Source organism: Neopelma chrysocephalum, unplaced genomic scaffold (assembly GCF_003984885.1).
Source record: "Neopelma chrysocephalum unplaced genomic scaffold, ASM398488v2 Primary Assembly neopelma1_69, whole genome shotgun sequence".
Taxonomy (NCBI): Eukaryota; Metazoa; Chordata; class Aves; order Passeriformes; family Pipridae; genus Neopelma; species Neopelma chrysocephalum.
The window spans coordinates 1,017,705-1,035,881 of record NW_020897729.1 but is presented as its reverse complement, the minus strand read 5'-3'; the positions used below and the strand labels follow the sequence as shown (position 1 = coordinate 1,035,881).

The window sequence follows — 18,177 nt, the reverse complement described above, 5'->3', positions numbered from 1 at the left end:
GGCTAGAGAAGGTGAAAGGCTGGTAGGACACGAAGCAAGAGAAGGGGAGTCCAACAGCTGCTTGTGTCAGCGTGAGGATAAGTGCAAGGAGATTAATAGTTATTTAAAGAGCAAATGGGGACACGGCATTCGGCTGTGGCATGTCAGTGTATAAATGCAGTGGAATGGCTGCTCTGCTGATAACATTTAGACAGATGGTCTCTGGACTGAAAGGAATGAAAAGGATCTTTGATTCTCTTAAGGATATCTTACATTTTAGTGGAGCACTTATTTTATTATTTTTGTTTAACTGATGTCCAGGCAGCACCTTCAGTGTTTCCAGACTGTACTGTCTTGTTAATGCTGACTGCCTGTTTGGTCATCTTTCTCCATCAACTTAAGTTGCCCAGATTAGAGGGAATAGTTTTTAAGTGAAAGCTGAAACACTATTGTTTTGCTGTCTGTATGTCTGAGCTGGTTTAGGAGACTGTTTTCATCACAGCTGTCTTTTCATCATTTGCTGGTTAGGGAGTGGGTCTGATGGTAATCTCCATGAGAAATGAAACAACTGAGTGATGCTTCTACATTTTTCAGAAGTCTTCAGGTCTTACTAAGGTATTCTGGGGTAGGAGGGCAGAGAGGGTTGTTTTTTGATTAAATGCAAAATTATTGAGCAGATAAAAAACTGTTCCTGGTACAGTACATCAGCATTTTGACTCTTTCTGTACAGAACTAGCCTCAAGGGAAAACATGTACCTAAAGTCCGTTAAATAGGTCTTGGTTGACTGAATAGCCTGCAGGAGATGAGACATAACCGTCATCTGCGTTGCCAAAGCTGCAATCTCCTTTTGGAGAAGAAGTCTGGATCACTCATTCCCTTGTCAACTCTCTAGCATGCAATGAGTCCAATCGCAGATATTAGCTTTCCCATCTGACAGGGGTGCTGTGCATCTATAACATCCACACTGACAGAGGGGAGAAACTGAGGCAGGGAGGGCAAATGAGTAACCTGAGGCAACACGGAGAGTCACTGGTTCACCCAGGATTAGGACTCAAGGTGTAATTGCTTTTATTACTCTGCTGCCTACAGGCCTCAGACAAAGCAGAGGCCCATTAAGTGCAGTGCTTTTACATGGTGAGGAGCAATCCCTGCCCTGCAGACCTTGCTGCCTGCAGTAGGCTGAGGGTGGAGGGGGAGGTGATGTGCCTTGCCCAAGGACACAGCACGTTGCTGACAGAGCAAGGGAGGGAGCCAGCCCTCCCTTCTCTCTGCAGCACATCCCAGCTTCCAAAATGAAGTTCCCTGTGCTGATCCCCACCAGACCTTCCCCTTCACAGCACAGCTCTTAGTCGCAAGCTGATCCATCTCTGGAAGGTCCCAGGTGCCACACTGAAGATCCCAGACCATCAGCCTCACCTTCAGTGTTTAATGAAAACCCCAGAAAATACCAGCCTCTTCCAGTAAAACAGAAACCTAAGGAAGAGCTGCAATGGGAAGTTTAAATTTCTGTAATTCCTCCCCGTCTGGAAGAACAGCTGAGAGTGTAGAGTCTTTGGGCATAAGGAGGACCCTTCGTCCCTGCAAAGGAACTACCTTGTTTTCCTCTGTGGCTGAAATGACTGGTAAAGCTGGATGTTAAATGGCTTGTCTGAAGTCCTAGGAGAGCTCAGCATATAGCTTGTGCCATTCCCCTTCAGGTCCTTAGAGGAGTGCTGTGCTGCTCAAAGCTTCAGTAGGGCTGCTGGGATTCCTAGTATTGGGAAAGCTTTTTGTTATGGGCCTTGTGGTTGATGCTGATTCAGTGAATGTTTGCTTTTTGGCTGATAAGAAGTTGTCTGGAAAAGGAGCAACTGTTGGAAAGATGAGGGAAGTTATGAGCAGACTGGCTGAAATACTCAAAGATAGGTGAGCTTGATGGTTCTGGGTGGGATTGAAGCAATAAAGATGTTGAGGGACATGAGCTGCTTGGACCCTTGGACAAGAGGAGGAGCCTGAGTCCCTTCTGCTGTGTCAGCAGCTAACAGAACCAGGTGCCTTTATTGGTGTGTGTTCCTGGTTGAGCCCAGAGCTGTTGGGAATGGGTACCACAAACCTTTTGGATGCTGCTTGCCCTAAGCTGTGTGCAGTTAGTGCCCTTTGGACACAACAAGGATGAGACTGTGTACCTGACTGAACCCCATGTACCACTTGCCTGCTGCCCTGTCACTGTGGCCAATGCCATGTCCTCTAGAGGATTAAAAATGTGTGGTAGTTGTGTAACTTTCTCCGTGATACTTTTCCAGCTTCCAACTGTTTGTAGTTGAGAATTTTAAAATTCTGTATTGTAGATACACTTGTATTGATGGATTTTTCTCCAGCAGAACTTGTCTCCTGCTTTTTTGGACGTCGGTAGTCTTTTAGTATTGCAACATTTTGTGGCAAAAAATGCCATGTTTATTTGTGGACTTTGCGAAGAATCACTCTGTGTGTTTAAACCAAAGTTTTGCTCCAGATGTTTGCATGTTTCTCAACTCCTCTACTAAATGAACATGAAAATTTTGCATTTGCTTTTTTCCGTGTCGCCTAGGAATTTATCCCCTTCTGTCACACTGAGTTCCACCTTTCTCCTCATTGTCACTGTGTGTAGCGGAATCAGATCCACAGGAAGAGGAACAGTCTTTATGTAGAACACGAGACTGTTGGAGACGATGTAGCCTTGTACAAGTTAGAGCCAGTTGCACTGTAATGAAGCTGCTGATTTTTATCAGGTTATAGCAGTACCTCTGAAAAGGTCTGTCTGGGTGTTGCTAGACACAGCAAGCCTGTCTCCTTGTGATGGCTTGCTGCCGTGCGAATCACCTTCTGGTTGTGTGCAGGCTCTTTTCCCAGCTCTGCTGTTGATCCACTGTGTGACTGTGAGCAGTTTTACTTCTTTCTGTTTCAGTCACTGATGTAAAGAGGGGGATATCCCTTGCAAGTCTTTGTCCTAGTGTGACACATGAACGGTGGTGCTGAGATTATGCTGTGTACCCTGTCTTGTGAAGGTATTGCCTTGTCTAGCCAGCCTGTCCTAATGCTGCTTCTCTAACACTCCTGTGCATCTCTTTGCCTGCAGCCACAGTACACGAACCTGGGGCTCCTGAACAGCATGGACCAGCAGATCCAGAATGGCTCTTCCTCCACCAGCCCTTACAACACGGAGCACGCGCAGAACAGCGTCACGGCCCCCTCGCCTTATGCCCAGCCCAGCTCGACTTTTGACGCTCTCTCGCCCTCCCCAGCCATCCCTTCCAACACAGACTACCCAGGACCTCACAGCTTTGATGTATCATTTCAACAGTCCAGCACAGCAAAGTCAGCAACATGGACGGTAAGGACACAGCAGCACTTTGCTCCTCACTGGCTTCAGTCCCCATGCCCTTAGTGACACTATTCATATGATACATATCAAGGCTTATGCAAGAACAAAGTGACCCGAGTCCTCTTCAGAGTATGACGTGTCACACAGAAGGGAGAGATTTATCTTGGTTGCTCTGGGAGGGTGTGGTGGGAATTTAACCCTCAGTGATATCACTAAATCCCAGGTGAATAAAATGCCTTGCAAAAAACCTGGTTACCTAAAGACCTTTTGGGTCTAGCAGGTATGGTGGAGTAAAACCTGGATGGGCATTAGCATTGCTTCACTTCTTCCCTTGGCTTTCTTCAGCATCCATGGGTTTGTGTGAGGTTTGGCATGCAGGGCCATGCCAGCAGGATGGAGGTGGTGCTCCTTGCTCAGACCCATGCAGTGTGAGGCTTTCTTTTTTTCTGTGTCCTTCTCCTCTTGCAGCTGGTGTGGGAACCCCACTGTCACCAGCTTGGGTCAGCCCTGTGTTGGGTTTCTTTTAAGAGGGAGGGGTTGTTTTATTGTGGGGCTTTTGTTGTTGGTTTGTTGTTTTGGTTTGTTTTAATCAACACTTCACTCTTGCTGTCAGAATACTACCTTTCTTATAAAAAAACATGGAAGCTTGAAACCTGAAGCCCAGCTCCTGATTTTTGGTGGTGCTGGCTTGATTGTTCAAGCTGTAGAGACTTCGTAGCCCAGGACACAGCACTGCAGGAGCTGTAAGTCCAGCTGTTGTGGTTTAGGGCTCTAAGAGCAGAGATGTTTACAGTGGAGAGTATTGCCGCCTTCAAGATGTTCAATATTTGCCCTCATCTCCTGCAGGCACTTGGAGTAGGTGCAGCAAATAATGTCCTACCCCATGCTACCCAAATAAAAGCAAGGACATAATTTTATTTTATCTTTTTTTAAGCAAAAAGATCAACTTTTTACCAAAAGCTAAGAGCATTAAAATAGTGTGTGCTTCTTTTTTTTTCTATTTTTCTTTTTAATTGGAGGAACTACTTTGATCTCAGATTTAAATACAGTCTAGCTGCAAGTGCAACTAAAAAAGAAACTCCCAGCCACTGCTGCCAGCAAAGCAGCAGAGCCCTTGCACTCCACTCTGGAAAAAGATGCCACATAACAATAGATCACCGTAAGTTTGCATCCTATATGTTTTAAAAGCCTTTTCTGGTAAAATTTGTCTGATATTAAGAACTTAGTTCAGAAAATTGTGTTAAATTAGGTTAAAATGTGATAGGTCTAGTCACAACCGAATTTTTCATTTGTTTATGTATAAATGGTGAGGTATTTTTAAAGTTGAGGTTGAAATTGCATTTTTTACTCATCTGCATGAGGAGTGATGCCCTGCTGCATCCATGTTTCTCCTATGACACTATACACAATATTTATTTTCACTTCCCTTTAGCTGAGGAAACTGTGGGTCAGTTCTATTTTGCATTTCTCAGGGCAAAGAAGTGCTGGCTTGGATTTTTGCAATGCTGCTCTGGAGAGGGTCCTTTGAAGGAGCTATGAAAAGAGATTCTCTTTTGATACATATGGTACAAAGAATTATCTAATGCAGCTGCAAGGAACCAGAGTGTTTGATGCTGTCCTTTCAACTACGAAAAGCAGTCTTTTGAAATGAGACTTGAATGTATGTAGTAGGCTGCTCCAGCAGAGATGAAGGAGAGAGAGAGCTACTAGCAAGCTTAAAGTTAAGCAAGCACTTGGGATATTTCACCTTAGTGGTAGTGAATTTCTGGGATAGAAGCGAAGGCTGAGTTTTAGTGTGAATATGGGTAGTGGTCAAAGATCAGATTACATGCTGACTTTAAAAATAAATAAAATTAGTATTTGGTGACTACAGTCATCAAATGTGTGCAGCCTGAGGCAAGGCACGTTTAGCCTCCCCTCCTTTACCTTTGCCTTGATGTGGACCACACTGCCAACAGATGAAGGTGTGTTTCCTATACATGTTGCAGTCTGTCTAGGTATAAGTCTATGTATTTTACTAAAGGAATGGGCTCCTGAACAGCTCTCTGATCAGGAAGGAGTGAGTGTGGTCCAGGTGTCCCTGGTCTGAGCCAAGTGACCCAGATTTAGCTGCTCATGCAGGAGCTGGCACTGTGCTGTATGTTGGCAGTGAATTATGACAGTCCTGTGGCGGTGGCTGGGGACCTTCAATCAATACGCCATTCACAGCAGAGCATCTTTCCATCTTCAGAGCTCTGCCCTTCTGCTAATTAATCCACCAACTCGTTTCACATGAGCTCTTGAGCAGTTGGTAATATGTGTTCGACAGCTTTATCAGTGGGGTGGGTGGGGAAGGACGTGAAGGCTCTCCTTCCCACTGTCGTCCTGAGAAGTGTGGAAACATGCATGAAATGTTGATGAAAGGAGGAGTGATTGCCCCATCCTCTCAGCAGGAGCAAGTTCTTGGAGTTGCTCATCCCCCCCCCCATGTGACTTCATACACTTTGATTAATGCCTGTCATCTTTTTTTTAATGATGGATTAGGAACTTACCCAACTGGAAGAGTTTCTTCCACTGAAGTGACCTATTAAAAGTTTAATTACTTGATGGCCCCACCCTTACTAAGAGTCCAAAACTTGAAAGCCTCGTTTCTGAGTTTTTTTGTTTTTTTTTTTTTACTCCCCTCTTGCAGTTCCCCAGGTAACAGTATTGTAAGGAAATCCATTGTATCACACTTTCCCCTGTTTGGGAGTGGATGAGCCAGACTGACCCACCTTGCCCTGCTGGGAAGGCTCAGTGGTGACTGGCAGGGGATCTGCTGTCCTGTGTGACAGCTCCTTTCATCTCATCAGGGCTCCTCCGAGCTTCTGGGCTGAGTCATGTCAGATCAGGTCATGGGAACAAAGGTTGTGGGCTTGGTAAGAGGAATGGGTTAGTTCTCCAAAAAGCAAGAGCTCCTTTCATGGAATGGTTAGAGACCTGTGAAGATGCTTCAGATTTCTAAGCCACTCGGTGCATTTAGATCCTAATCTGTGTGCTTTGGAGGCAATAATCTGGAATCATGTGTAGATCCCAAGGTTACTTTTGTTGGAGGTGGGGGAAAGGGAGAGAGGGTACTTGCTGAGTACCTAAATGCCATGTGTCTGAAAATATCCCTGGCCTGGAATAACTTTTTCTCCTCAAACTTTTTTGTTTTGTTTTTTCCCCTCCAAATTCAGCGAACTCTTTCTGTGGGGGAGGTTTATTGTCCCTAGACAGTGGACACCCGTTACAAAATCAGCAGTATTTGTACAGTGTAGGCTGGAAGGGAGATGAGTGTAACAGCTTCTCTGCTCAGGTTTGTGATGGTTTCCTAATTAAAGGGAAAAAAAAAGAGACCAAAATTACAAAGAGAAGCACTGGCTGATGCTAGGTGAGAAGGTGATTCTGTATGTATGAGCAGTTCACTTTGAAAATATTACAGATATTCTCTCTGAAGCCCTTCGTGACCTTAAGTAGGAATTCCAGTAAAACGTGCTGTCTAATCAGGTTAGCTCTTCATTTGTATGCAATGTTGATCTAATTAATGATGACAAATTGAGATTGGATTGCAGAGGACTTTATAAGCATCCTTGATTATTTTTTTTAATTAATGACCTCAGAATGCAAGTAAGAATATAAGCAAGTTAATCAGTCTTTTCAGAAGGAAAATCTTTAACAATTGAAACTCTATTGAAGTGTTTAAAAACAAAAGCCTTTATAGTCTAAATTGGACAAAGTTTCTCTTGTGCATACTCATACAATAAAACCTTTTTGAAGACCATGCTGCAAAGTAAAAAGCAGTTATTGTTTGTAGTATTGAGATGAAGAGTAGGTTGTTGAGGTTGAGTGAGAAGCCCTCTGAACTGGGTTAAGTAAGAACTTAAGCAGAATAGTATGTCATTTATTGTGGGAGAATTCCCATATGCCCATGCATTGCAATGTCTCCTGTTTCTGCAGCAGAAGAAAGCAAGGCGTTTCAAAAGTTTGCCACCTCAGATTTTTTTCTTTGTGGAAGTTGTGTGCAGACCTTCCCCACCCACTCTGAACACAAATAAATAAATAAACAACTGCACTCCCTTTTCCCTCTAAAAAAATATTTGGCAATCACCTGTCACTAGCAGAACCTGCTACATGGGGAAAAACATGATTGCAGTAGGAAAGTAAAAATTAAAATTGTATGTCAGGGTAAGTAAAAGTTAACATTACTGCCAAATGCAAGCTATCAAAAAATGAATCTGATCCGCCCATCCCCAAAAGCAAGATACCACCTTATAAGTCATGAGACTCTTTTTAAAAGACAAACAGGTTCTTCTTACTCTTCCCCAGGTTTCTGAGCCTTTAGGGTGCATCTACTAAATATTTTAAAACTTTTCATGGTAGTCACGAGAAGGCAGAAATTGCTTTAAGTTTTTAAATGAAAACTGAAATTTATTTGCAAATTTTTGATTCAGCTGAAGAAAGACACCCAACCCTGCAAGACTTGCATAATTCAGGTGTTGGCAATACCTGAGTTTAGCAGTTTATTCTCATGGCCTGCAGTAGGTTGGAGCTGAGCTGGGTTGGTCCTTGCAGGGTTTATTATGAAACACGGAGCTCTCCAAAGCTGCAATCCATGTTCCAGGAAGGCTCACTGGTTTTCCTGTTCATTGTAAACTCAGCTGTACTACCTACAACCATCAGAAAATGCTCAGATTCCAGACTCTCTTTGCTAGCAAAACTGGATAATAATCTCTGCAGCATGCATGAAAGCAAGTAAATGGATTGTGCCAGTTGGGCTTGGTGGATTTGGAAAAGCTGCATTTTAAGGAAGCTGAAAGGAATGCACTTAAATTAGTCCACACGAGCAATAACAGGTTTCTGTGGTTGAGAGAACAGATTCCTTGGCTGGTCTATCTCAGTATTTTTATTTCAGGTTGGTTAATTCCATTTTTCTTTTAAATACATTCTGTGTCCTTATCCACCTAGTAAAATTGGGAAATTTTTTTCTAGTCTCTATAAAATGAATTAGAGGACTGTACACAATCACAGTGAAGCGGTGAAGGGGCAATTAGATGTGTACTTTGCCTTGACTCAGCGGTTCCTAATTATGTGTTGAGTGTTCTCTTAAATAATCTGTTCAAATAGTGCATCATTTCAGTAACACTGGTAATGTCCAATATGTCCTGACTACTGATAATCTCTCAGTATCTGACATGAAGACTTTTTCTAAAGGCTGGTGACTCTCCTGATGAACATACAGGTGGGGCTGTGCCAAGTGTTCCTGTGAAATCTTAGCCTTGTGATTCCTTGGTGGTGTGTTGGTTAGTGCAATTTGAGCTTTTCAGTTTCACCCTTTAACATTGTGTTTAAAGCTGTCAGGAGAAAGGGAGTGGAAGTGGCCTTGTTATAGAATTTTGGATTTTCTTGTCCTCAGAGGCTCTCAGTCAGTGAAAACATAAGATTTGGCTGTTTGTACAGGGCAGGTGAGAAGGGTCTTTGTAAGAAACTCGTTTGTGCAGTGGGTTTACAGACCTCCATGAGCACTCAAATTGGTCACCTGCTGGCCACTCTGATAAGAAATGTAGGCTTTCTCTTCAGCCCAGCTGGTTGTCCAGCAAAGTTAATTTTGCTGGTGATAAACCCCCACTTGTTACAGCAGGAGTGAGGAAGGGAAAAGATGCTGTAATCCAAAGGGAGAGAGGCAATCTTCAAGGAGAAGGCAGTGGAGGAGGAGATGGGGTTGCAGCCTTTGGACGCAGGCACTGCAGGCTGTGGGAGCTGATGCAATGGTGTGAGCTGAGGGCTCGGCTCCTCACCCATCCCGGTGAATCAGGAGCAGGAGCACTGCCGTGTTTGGGCATTTGTCTCAGGTGAGAAGTGCTTCAGATTTGGCTTCCTTAAGCTCTCAGCAGTTGTGCCTGTCTGAAGAGGCTGTTTCCAGTGTGTGTGGGCTCTTGGCACAGGGCAGGTGGGGAGGCAGGGCAGATCTCAATTGCCACCGTCGCTCTTGAGCAGGAAGAGGCGGTGATCCTGTTTTCCTGCTTGAAGAGCTTCTGAGGTGTTTCCCTCAGTGTGACATTACAGGGCCTTACAGCAAGGCTGTTGAGGCATATGTAACTTGTCCTAGGTCATCTACCTGGAAAGAGAGGAGCCGGGCTTGTTGTCTTTGAAGGAGGTGCCTTTCTCACGGCAGGGAGGTGTTTTCAAGCTCACAAAGCTGAGAAGAACCAGTTCAGCTGTGAGAACCAGCCAGGAGGGGCCTGCTGGCTTCTGTTTGGGTTTTTATGCTTGAGTGAAATGAGATCTGAGTGCATTAGGTTCCCTTTAGAATGTAATTGTGCTTTTTCCCCATAATATCTTTGTCATGTATATTTTGGTGTTATTACTAGTTACCTTCTTCTGTTACTCGTTACAAGCAGCTGTACAGATCTGTGTAGTAGTTTCTGGAAAATGTCTTGTGATGTGAGCTGTCTTGCTTTTCTTCTTTTTCTTTTTTGTGGCCCTGATTGTTTTGTAAGTCCTACCCAGGCAGTATTGCCTCCCTATATGAACTGGAGTTTTGCAATGTGCTCTCTAATAGACCAGTGCCCTCCATGATGACAGAGCTGCACTGTGGTGCAAGACTGCTCTGTGAGGGACAGTCTGTACCCCACACATCTGGTGATGCCCAGGAAGGATGAGAAGGGAAGTTATTTAATTACTCTGTGAATTAGTATCTAGCAGCACTGGGAACTGAAAATTTGGGTTTCCTACTTTGAGTATGTTCTCTCAAACAGCACAGTCGGTGTGGGGCACCCAGCATGCCTGACCTGCTGAGAGAAAGGAGGCATCAGATGTCATGAATGTCCTTTTCTCTCAGCTAGGATTTAGCCTCTTAGTTGCAATGTTTGTGGCTGATTCTCTCCCACTGTAACAGGAGATGAGTTAGAGCTCAATACAAGGCTCCCTGGATCTGAAAGTGAAAAACCATGAGACCTTAGAACATAGGAGGATAGAGAAACGATGGGGAGGGGTTGTGTCCCCCACAGGGGCAGAAAATCCCTCTGCTGATTTGTACAAGCAGTTTCTAGGTGTATTGGCATCACAATTTTTTTTCCAGAAACTTTTATAATAAGGTTTTAGCAATTTTTAAAGGAAAGTTCAGAGGGGAAAAAAAGTAAGTGCAAGAAACTTTTTTTGGTTCTTAAAGAGATTTTTTTTTGCCTATGTGGAGAGGAAAAAGTGTTAATTAAACATAATTTTCATCGATGCAACTTGCACAGAAAAAGCCCCACCTACTTTCATGAGAAAGAAATAAAGAGAATCATAATCCTGGATTAGGTATCTTTCACTACACATATATAAAAACAACACCGTGTGAAAAGGGGGAAAGTATATATGTGTACATACACACACCAAACATACCAATGTGCCTCCAGCAGTATTACCAAAGGAATTAACTTTACAAGAAACAGCCACAGCCTGGAAAGAAGCCATTTTTCAAATAAAAGCTGAATGAGACTTGTGGTTTCTGAGAACTATGAGAAGGAAGGGTTAAAAAAACATTTACAGATAAGAATAGCTGATGTTGGGAGATGAGTGAACATCTTTAAGTAGGGGAGGGTCACTATTTAAATCAGCTTTTCTTTTTTTTTTTTTTCCTCCTCTTAGCTAAAAATTGGCTTCTACTAGGAACAGCATGTAGGATTAATGTAGTACTTTAAATCTTCAAAGTGCTGCACAAACATTACTTCCCTAATCAGCAAACACCTTTGCTTGGTAGGCAAATCAGGAGTGGAGTCGCCATTTTAGAGAAGGGAAACCAAGGCGCCCGAAGTGCCAAAGTTTCCGAAACAGTAGTTTTTTTGGAGTGGATTTTTTCCCCCCTTTATTTTTCTTTTTGTTTTCTTTTTTGATGCTTCAGTTTTTTTGTAGCGTTCAGCATGGGGACTGCCTCTGGGCTGGCTTGAAAAAGCTGCTGAGCTCTCCTGGATTTCACAAGTGCTAAAGCATGTAAAGCAGCCCAGCAGAGCTCAAAGAGGCATCAGCAGAGTTGCCTCCTTACCTTTCCAAAGGTCACGGCACACTGTCCCAGAAGGGAGGCAGCGGCTCCGGGGCAAGGAGGGCTTCCTAATAACTGCTGATTTCCCCCGTAGCATTGATCTGTTTAAGTTAAACTGCATCAACCGAGCACTGTTACAAGCTATTTCAACCCTGCAACAAAAAAAGGTCACGCAAAAACTATTGGAGTGGCTGTTTAATACGTTATTTTCGGGTAAAGTATTTCAGGTAGGCTGGTGCAAGAGCTATTGCTCACTTTGTAGACAAAGACTGCCCTTGGAGATGATCGTTCCTTTCTTTAGGTCAGCTGAAATATCACATTTGTCATAGATATTATGTCCCTGCCAACTCGATGCAGAGCACACAGTGCTTTGGCAGTGTGCTGAGGCAGCATAATTCTGTGTTGCATTGGTGGTGCTCCGTGTGCTGAGGGCTTAGCTCCAGTGCTTGGCAGACCATGTACTGTGAAGAAATTCCTACTTTGTTTTAAAAAGAAGTGTCCTGGGTAGGGATGCCTTCTGTATAGAAAGAGCATGAACTTTATTATGCAATGGAAATCTTTTCATGAGGTTTTGCTGTGTGCAGGTGTGTCAGATTTGTTATTGTAAACACAGCAGGATAGCTACCCTAGTAAGAGCTTAGATCCTCTTGCAAATAGACCTGAGTATTGATACAAACTTTACCGTTTCCAGTTGGTAAAGATAACACTTAAACATTGGAACAAAAGTTGGTGGAGCCGCAGAAGGAGAGTACTATTTCTTCCTCATTTTTGGGGTTTTTTTTAGATGTATTCTATGAGAGTGGGGTTTTTTTGAGGAGAGCAAAATATTACCTGTTTGATAAGGAGTGTTTTATGATCTGCTGATACATGTTAGCTGCTGAAATTCATCTAAATTCAGCTTTATGGAAAGTTGAAAAATGTGCTGCAGGAAACACAGGAAAACAGCACTCAAAGGCTGACCTGGCTTTCCTAAATACATGAGACAGGACTTGGGTCAAAATTTTCTGGCTCTGTTGTTTTCCCCATTAGCCATGATGGCTGTGCTGCCTTGGGGCTTTCCTCCCCGCATGTTTTGTGCCCTGGGGTGCACCACACTCTTCTCCTGGGGAGAGAAGCCACCCTGCCAGGAGATGCCCTGCTCAGGAGCAGCAGATTTGGCTCCCAGCCCAGCCTCGGAGCTGCTCCTGCACTGTGATTTAGATGTAATCTGGGTAACATTGTGCAAGTTATTCCCTCTGCCTCTGCTCCCCCTCTTCCCCCTTTCTACATACTCACCCTCAAATCTGGGACTGTGTCACGATGATCCTGTGTCGTAAAATGCTTGGACCCCTGATGTGAAATGCCTGAGGGGGATGGCTGGACCCTGCTGCTTGCCATGTGTACCCTATCAGTAGCCTTAGCTTTCAGGCCTCTTATTTTGACTTAGTTACAGGACATTAGAGTCTTTCTACAAACTAACTTCTGAGGCAACCAAAATGTATCTCCAGGCTAAAACTTGAAGCCCAAGTGCCTCTTGGGTTATTGCTTCCCCTGTTTGAGATCTCGAGCTTTACCAGCATTGGTCCTACCAGGCGTGAAAATTACTGACCCAGCAGCCATTTAGGGGCTATGGGAACAAGGAAAGCTTCTTCCTGTTACATAGGCAGAGCACAGTGCTGTACCAGCTGCTTTGTTAGCTGTGGTGCCAAGCCTTGACGAACTCACCCTGCCACTTGTCGGGTCTTATTAGCTCAAGTGTGTGAGCTGTGGCAGGGACCTGACTGGCTCCTGACCTTGCAATGGGAGCAGAGTGATCCCAGGCTTGCTATTAAACCTTCACCCAGAGCTCCTTGGACCCCCCCTTAAAATGCAGGGCTAGAAGAGATTCCCATGGGGAAGGGATGGGAACAGTGCCACTGGGCTTGGTGCCCAGCCTGAAGGGTGTTTGCAGAGCCGGCAGCGGGGCAGGCAGAGCACCCGCTCTGTCTGCATTTGAGCATCAGCATTGCCATGGGTGGGAGAGAAAAAGTCTTCCCATGAGATGTTTGTCCAGTGTCTGAGCACTGAATGATCCTTCTTCATTAATCAGCAGGGTGGTGGCTGGTTTTGCAATGAGTTCCTTGTCTCCCATCTCTTCTCCTGCAAACCTCTTGTACAACTCATTCTTAGTCATTTTTTTTTTTTTGACCCATCCTTGGTGAGTTCTTGTAGGTGTATGAGCAAAGTGGACTTTAACAGAAAAGAGTCTGTGCATTTCTAGATATCGTACTAAAACCTCTTACAGTATTGGCACTCAAAAGGAAGTGGTGAGGCCCCTAGGAAAATCTTCAGAAGAGTTACCATTAGTTCTGTAAGGTTTGACAAAGGCAGAGTATCTGGACTGATTGCTTTGCAATCAGTTTTTGTAAGGAATTCATAAATTTGACCTTTATTTGGCATTCCCTTTGTGTGCTGACTTCTCTGATGAGTCATTTTTGCCCATTTCCTTTGCCATGCCTCTCAGAAGGGCTGCAGAGGTTGGAGTCTGTCTTTCTGGGCTTGTTTTTCAGCAGACTGATCTGTGCAAGATAAAGATGGGGAGAACTGGGTTGCTCCGGTGCTGCTGGCATTCAGAGAGAGCACTGCAGCACGGTCCCTGGCCGACAGGAAGAACAGCTACACGGGCAAGACAAGTTCCAGGATGATTTTGCAGGGACACGTGCTGGAAGAAAACCATTTCCATGCTGCATGTCTTGATGTCAAGATCACAAAGACTCTCTGATGCTGTTAGTCACTCTGCTGATCCTAGTCTGTTTAACGGGGCTATTTTGTTTCAATACACTGATATTCTGATGCGTGTTTTGCAGCTTATTTCAGGGAAGCTTCCAAAACATAAACTCATGAGGTCTTCAGAGGAAGTGAGATGGCTTGGTAGCATTTTAAGTGTTGATAAATCACCTGTCCAGGATTGACTCCATTGGTTAGTGATTGAGAATGACTCACTTGTGACCGCTTCCGTCTCCACCACACAGGTCTGAGCTGTTGCCAACCACCCCCTTGCCTCTGAAAGTCCATCTCCTGGGGTGCAACTTACACTGGACCTCCCAGGTCACACTGTGTCTGCAGTGTGACCCCAGTGTAACCTGCTCGCTGGGGAAGTCAGCATTTCTCTGCTCCCTGGAGGAGCAGAGCTGAGCGTGCTGGCAGGTGCTGACTGCCAGAGAGTAGGTGATGCAGGATGGCCAGGCATTTCTGTGTGCTGGGGGCTCTCTGGCTCTGGGCAGCTTGCTGCCTCCAGCCTGCCTGGTATGGCCCAGCAAGAGTGTAGCAGTTCACTCAGCTTTTTTTAATGTTGGTTTGTTTTGTTTTGTTTTTCTTTCCTTTTTCCACTGGCCATACCAATCTGATTACACCTTCGAGGGATCATCTGCCCCTAAAGCTTAATTAAGGAACTGTTGTCTGACTCGTCACTGACTCACCTGCCACTGTATGAGCTCATGTCTGACTTGTCCTAGGAAGATAGTGAAATATGTTAGGCTTCTCTGAAATATAGCAGTTTTTTGTTTTATTGCATCTCTGACATTGCTGTTGGCTCCTGCAGAGGTGAACAGAAAGATGACTGCCCTAGCTTGGTTACTTTTATCTAAACTTAGTCGCTTGCCTCTTTGTGCCTTGAAAAACCAGACGGGGTTTTGCTTGCACAGCTGTAGGTATGTTAGAGTTAATAAAGAAAAAATATTAAAAATTAAATAACCTTTGAGTTTTGGCTTCAGGCAAAGTAGGTGAAATGATGTGTTTTGGAGATGAATGCTCTTGCAGGAGGCAAGATGTAGCTTGCAGGAGAACATCTGCAACCAATCCATTCTGTATGAGATGGGGCCAAGACTTGTTTGTATCTCAGTACCTGTTCAAACATGTTATAGCACAGCAAAAAAGAGGTTTTGAATGCATTGAGGAAGGGTGGGTAAGAAGGGAAAGAGACATCAAGCTGAATGTTTGCTTAATAGCTTTGATTTCTTCATTAAACTTTTAAGCACTTTAATAATTTGATTAGCTGCTTTCAGAGCACTGTAGATTTTTTTTTATTACATTTTTTTTTTCTTTCTTAAAACAGAAAAAACTCTACTCATCTTGCTGCTGTGAGATGAGCTTGCTTTCTGGCCTGGAGCAAATCTGCTGTTTGTTACTTCTTTGTACCCTCCCTGAGTACTGCCGGTGGAAGGATGTTCTGTAATTCATTGATCAAAGACAGTGCAGAGACTCAGTTACCAGGCTGGCTACCTGGACCCCAGAATGCAGCTTCCCAGTCAAATGCCCCTTGCCAGCTACTCTCATCCTCGTTTTTCTGTAGGAACTGAAGGAACATGAACATCTTGCAACTGCAGCTTGCAGAGCTCCTTCTCCTGCCTTTAATTGCACACTTGAAATGCCTCTTTCTCAAGGCCTGTGGCAGCACAGAACAGTTACATGACTCAGGAGCAGCTGAAGTGGTGAGGTTGGGAATAGAGGTTCTCCTGCTGAGGTTCTCATATCATCACACTGATGTTTCTGAGCTTTGTGGCTTTAGTTTTTTTGTAAGACAACCCCTGAGATGCACATGCAGCTGTATTATTGGTTTGCATGTGTAACTGTGTATGACTGGAATCTGTTGTCATTGGAGTGTAGTAACTGCTACTTGGATCTTTTTCATTGTCTTATGGGCTGGATTCCTTCCTGGGGAGCTGAGGGGACCTAATTTGGGTTGAGTAAGGTGGACAATGTGAACATAGTAGCTCTAAAATGGTACCAGAGGAAAGGGGCATGTATTCCAAATGCTCTGTCCTGTGTAGAGATGGGGTAGTAATACTGCCTGGGTAGTGCTTAAAACCAGCAGATGGCTTTTTTTGTTCCTCCCCTTTTCTCAAACCAAATCCTGCTGTGACTTTGCCAAAAGTGCTTGTGTAAGCGAGGCAGTCCTGGTCATGTGCTGATCTTCATCAAGTCCTCAACAGGGAAGCAAATTAAAGAACTGCAAGATGCACAAATGCCTGTCCTCTGCCTTTGATGTAGACAGGGCTCTTCCACTCTACATTTGCTCATCAGAGGGAGTTTATTCTTACTGCTGTGTCTTCATGCCTTTGTCAAGTCCCTGGTGACTCCTGGTGCTGCTGTTCACCTGTGTTCCCTGGCTGGCTACCAGGAAGGCCTCCTACAGCTTGTCCACACTTGGCAGGTAGACACACATGCTAGGGATGGCCTTAGGCTCCGTGCAATGTTGTGTGGACTTGCAGGCTGTGCCTAGAAAGAGATCTGCTGTGTCTGTGTGGTGCTGCAGCAATGGGCAGGGTTCATTGTCTCTGGCACATTGCAACTGGAATGTGATGGTTTTGGAGCTGTGCAGAAATGGCTTGGCCATGCCTGAACTCCTTTTTCCTGCATGTCAGATGCTGGGTTAGCATGTGGCCAGCCAGCACTCCCTGCAGCTGCACTATGGCCATGCCTTGAGCAGGATCACTCTTTGCTTTTGCCTTGCTCTCCAAGAAGTATCCTGACCTGTAGAGGCAGTCAGGGCTGTGTTCAGGTGCAGGTTATACCTTGCTCCCCCATGCTTAGGGCTTCAGACAAGGAATTTAGGTGGCTCTCTTGTCCTTCCTTAAGTTTGTTTTGCTCGACTGCATGAAGAGCCTGATTTGTATTTCAAGCTGCCCAAGTGGGTCTCTGTCCTGATGCACTGGTGTCTCATGCAGTCTTCTTCCTTCAGATCTGGGTTGCCGTGACACTTCTGAGAAATAGCAGAGCTCATCTCTGGAGAACTTTTCTTTTGGATAGAGTTTCCAAAATGGTTGACTGACTGGGGTTTTGTTTGCTTGTTTAGGAGCTTCCATCCCAAAATCACTGAGGAAGGTGGCTGAAGCCACTAATGATACCTTCTTACTCAAACGTTGGCTTAATGCTCCAGTTTTATCCCTCGTCTGTGCAAACATTATCTTGTCCCCTAAAACCTCTCTTTGCTCTTTCTCTGAGTTGGGGGATATGATTATGCCTCCCAACCCACTACTGCCATGTGAAAATGGGCCCCTCTTGCTTTTGCAAGGACTTTTCAAGGAGCTTGCTCTTTGGAAAGTCGGCACATGGAGAAGCACACATCAGCCTGTGTGGGAATGGGGTGATGGGGGTGTGTGTTTTGTTTTGTTTATTTCCCCTTGGCTACACAAGCAGCTAAAACCTGTAACCTACAGGAGTTGGAAGCTCCATGCAGAAAATTAGCTTAGGTTGGTGGAAGAGTTGAGATCACATTTTTCTTGGCTAATTAAAGGATTAAAGGTGCAGAGATTTAGAGCGAACTGTCAGAGTGCTACAGAAGAGAGCCTTTGATGGTTGAATCCAACTTGAGATTAAACAAATTGCATTTAAATAAGAAATATGTGGCAACAGTTACAGTCTAGCTGGGCCTCTATCGTTTGCTGTCCTCCAGGGTCAGGTAGCTGGTGTGCTGTGGCTAGGGCTTCTTTTCCCTTGCCAGCTTGCTTCTTCCCAAGTGTCTCCCCCTGGATTGTTTTCAATCTGTTGCCTCCATGCTTTGTAAAATGGGCTTTTTTTTTTTTTCTAACCCAGTGCTTTGTGCAGAGGAGCCTTGCACTCTACCTTACACAATAATGATCTGCTGCCCATCATAGTAGTAGCATGGTCACATCCTTGTGGTGTTTTTTGTAATATCTCTGATCCTGTTTAGGGTTTTTCTGCATCCTGGTGCTTTGTTATCTGCAACTGGAAAGCTAAATACTTCCCTATAGACTCTTTTCTGTTGTTCAGTTGTGAAGCTGGTGGATGGAAAGAGTCTTTTGGGTTATGTCAGTTGTTTACTGGTGTATTCCTCTTAGTGGTGGCTGATTAAAATTC

The 18,177-nt window shown here is 44.5% G+C and overlaps 1 protein-coding gene across 2 annotated transcripts in view; it reads left to right on the top strand.

Annotated features, from left to right (window-relative positions):
• The window catches only part of TP63 (tumor protein p63), a 102,866-nt gene that overhangs the window by 51,598 nt on the left and 33,091 nt on the right, over positions 1–18,177 (top strand). For both annotated transcript variants that reach the window (XM_027685714.1, XM_027685715.1), the window contains exon 4: positions 3,075–3,329. In XM_027685714.1, the coding sequence (XP_027541515.1) occupies positions 3,075–3,329 (255 nt within the window). The remainder of the gene's footprint in view (positions 1–3,074; positions 3,330–18,177) is intronic.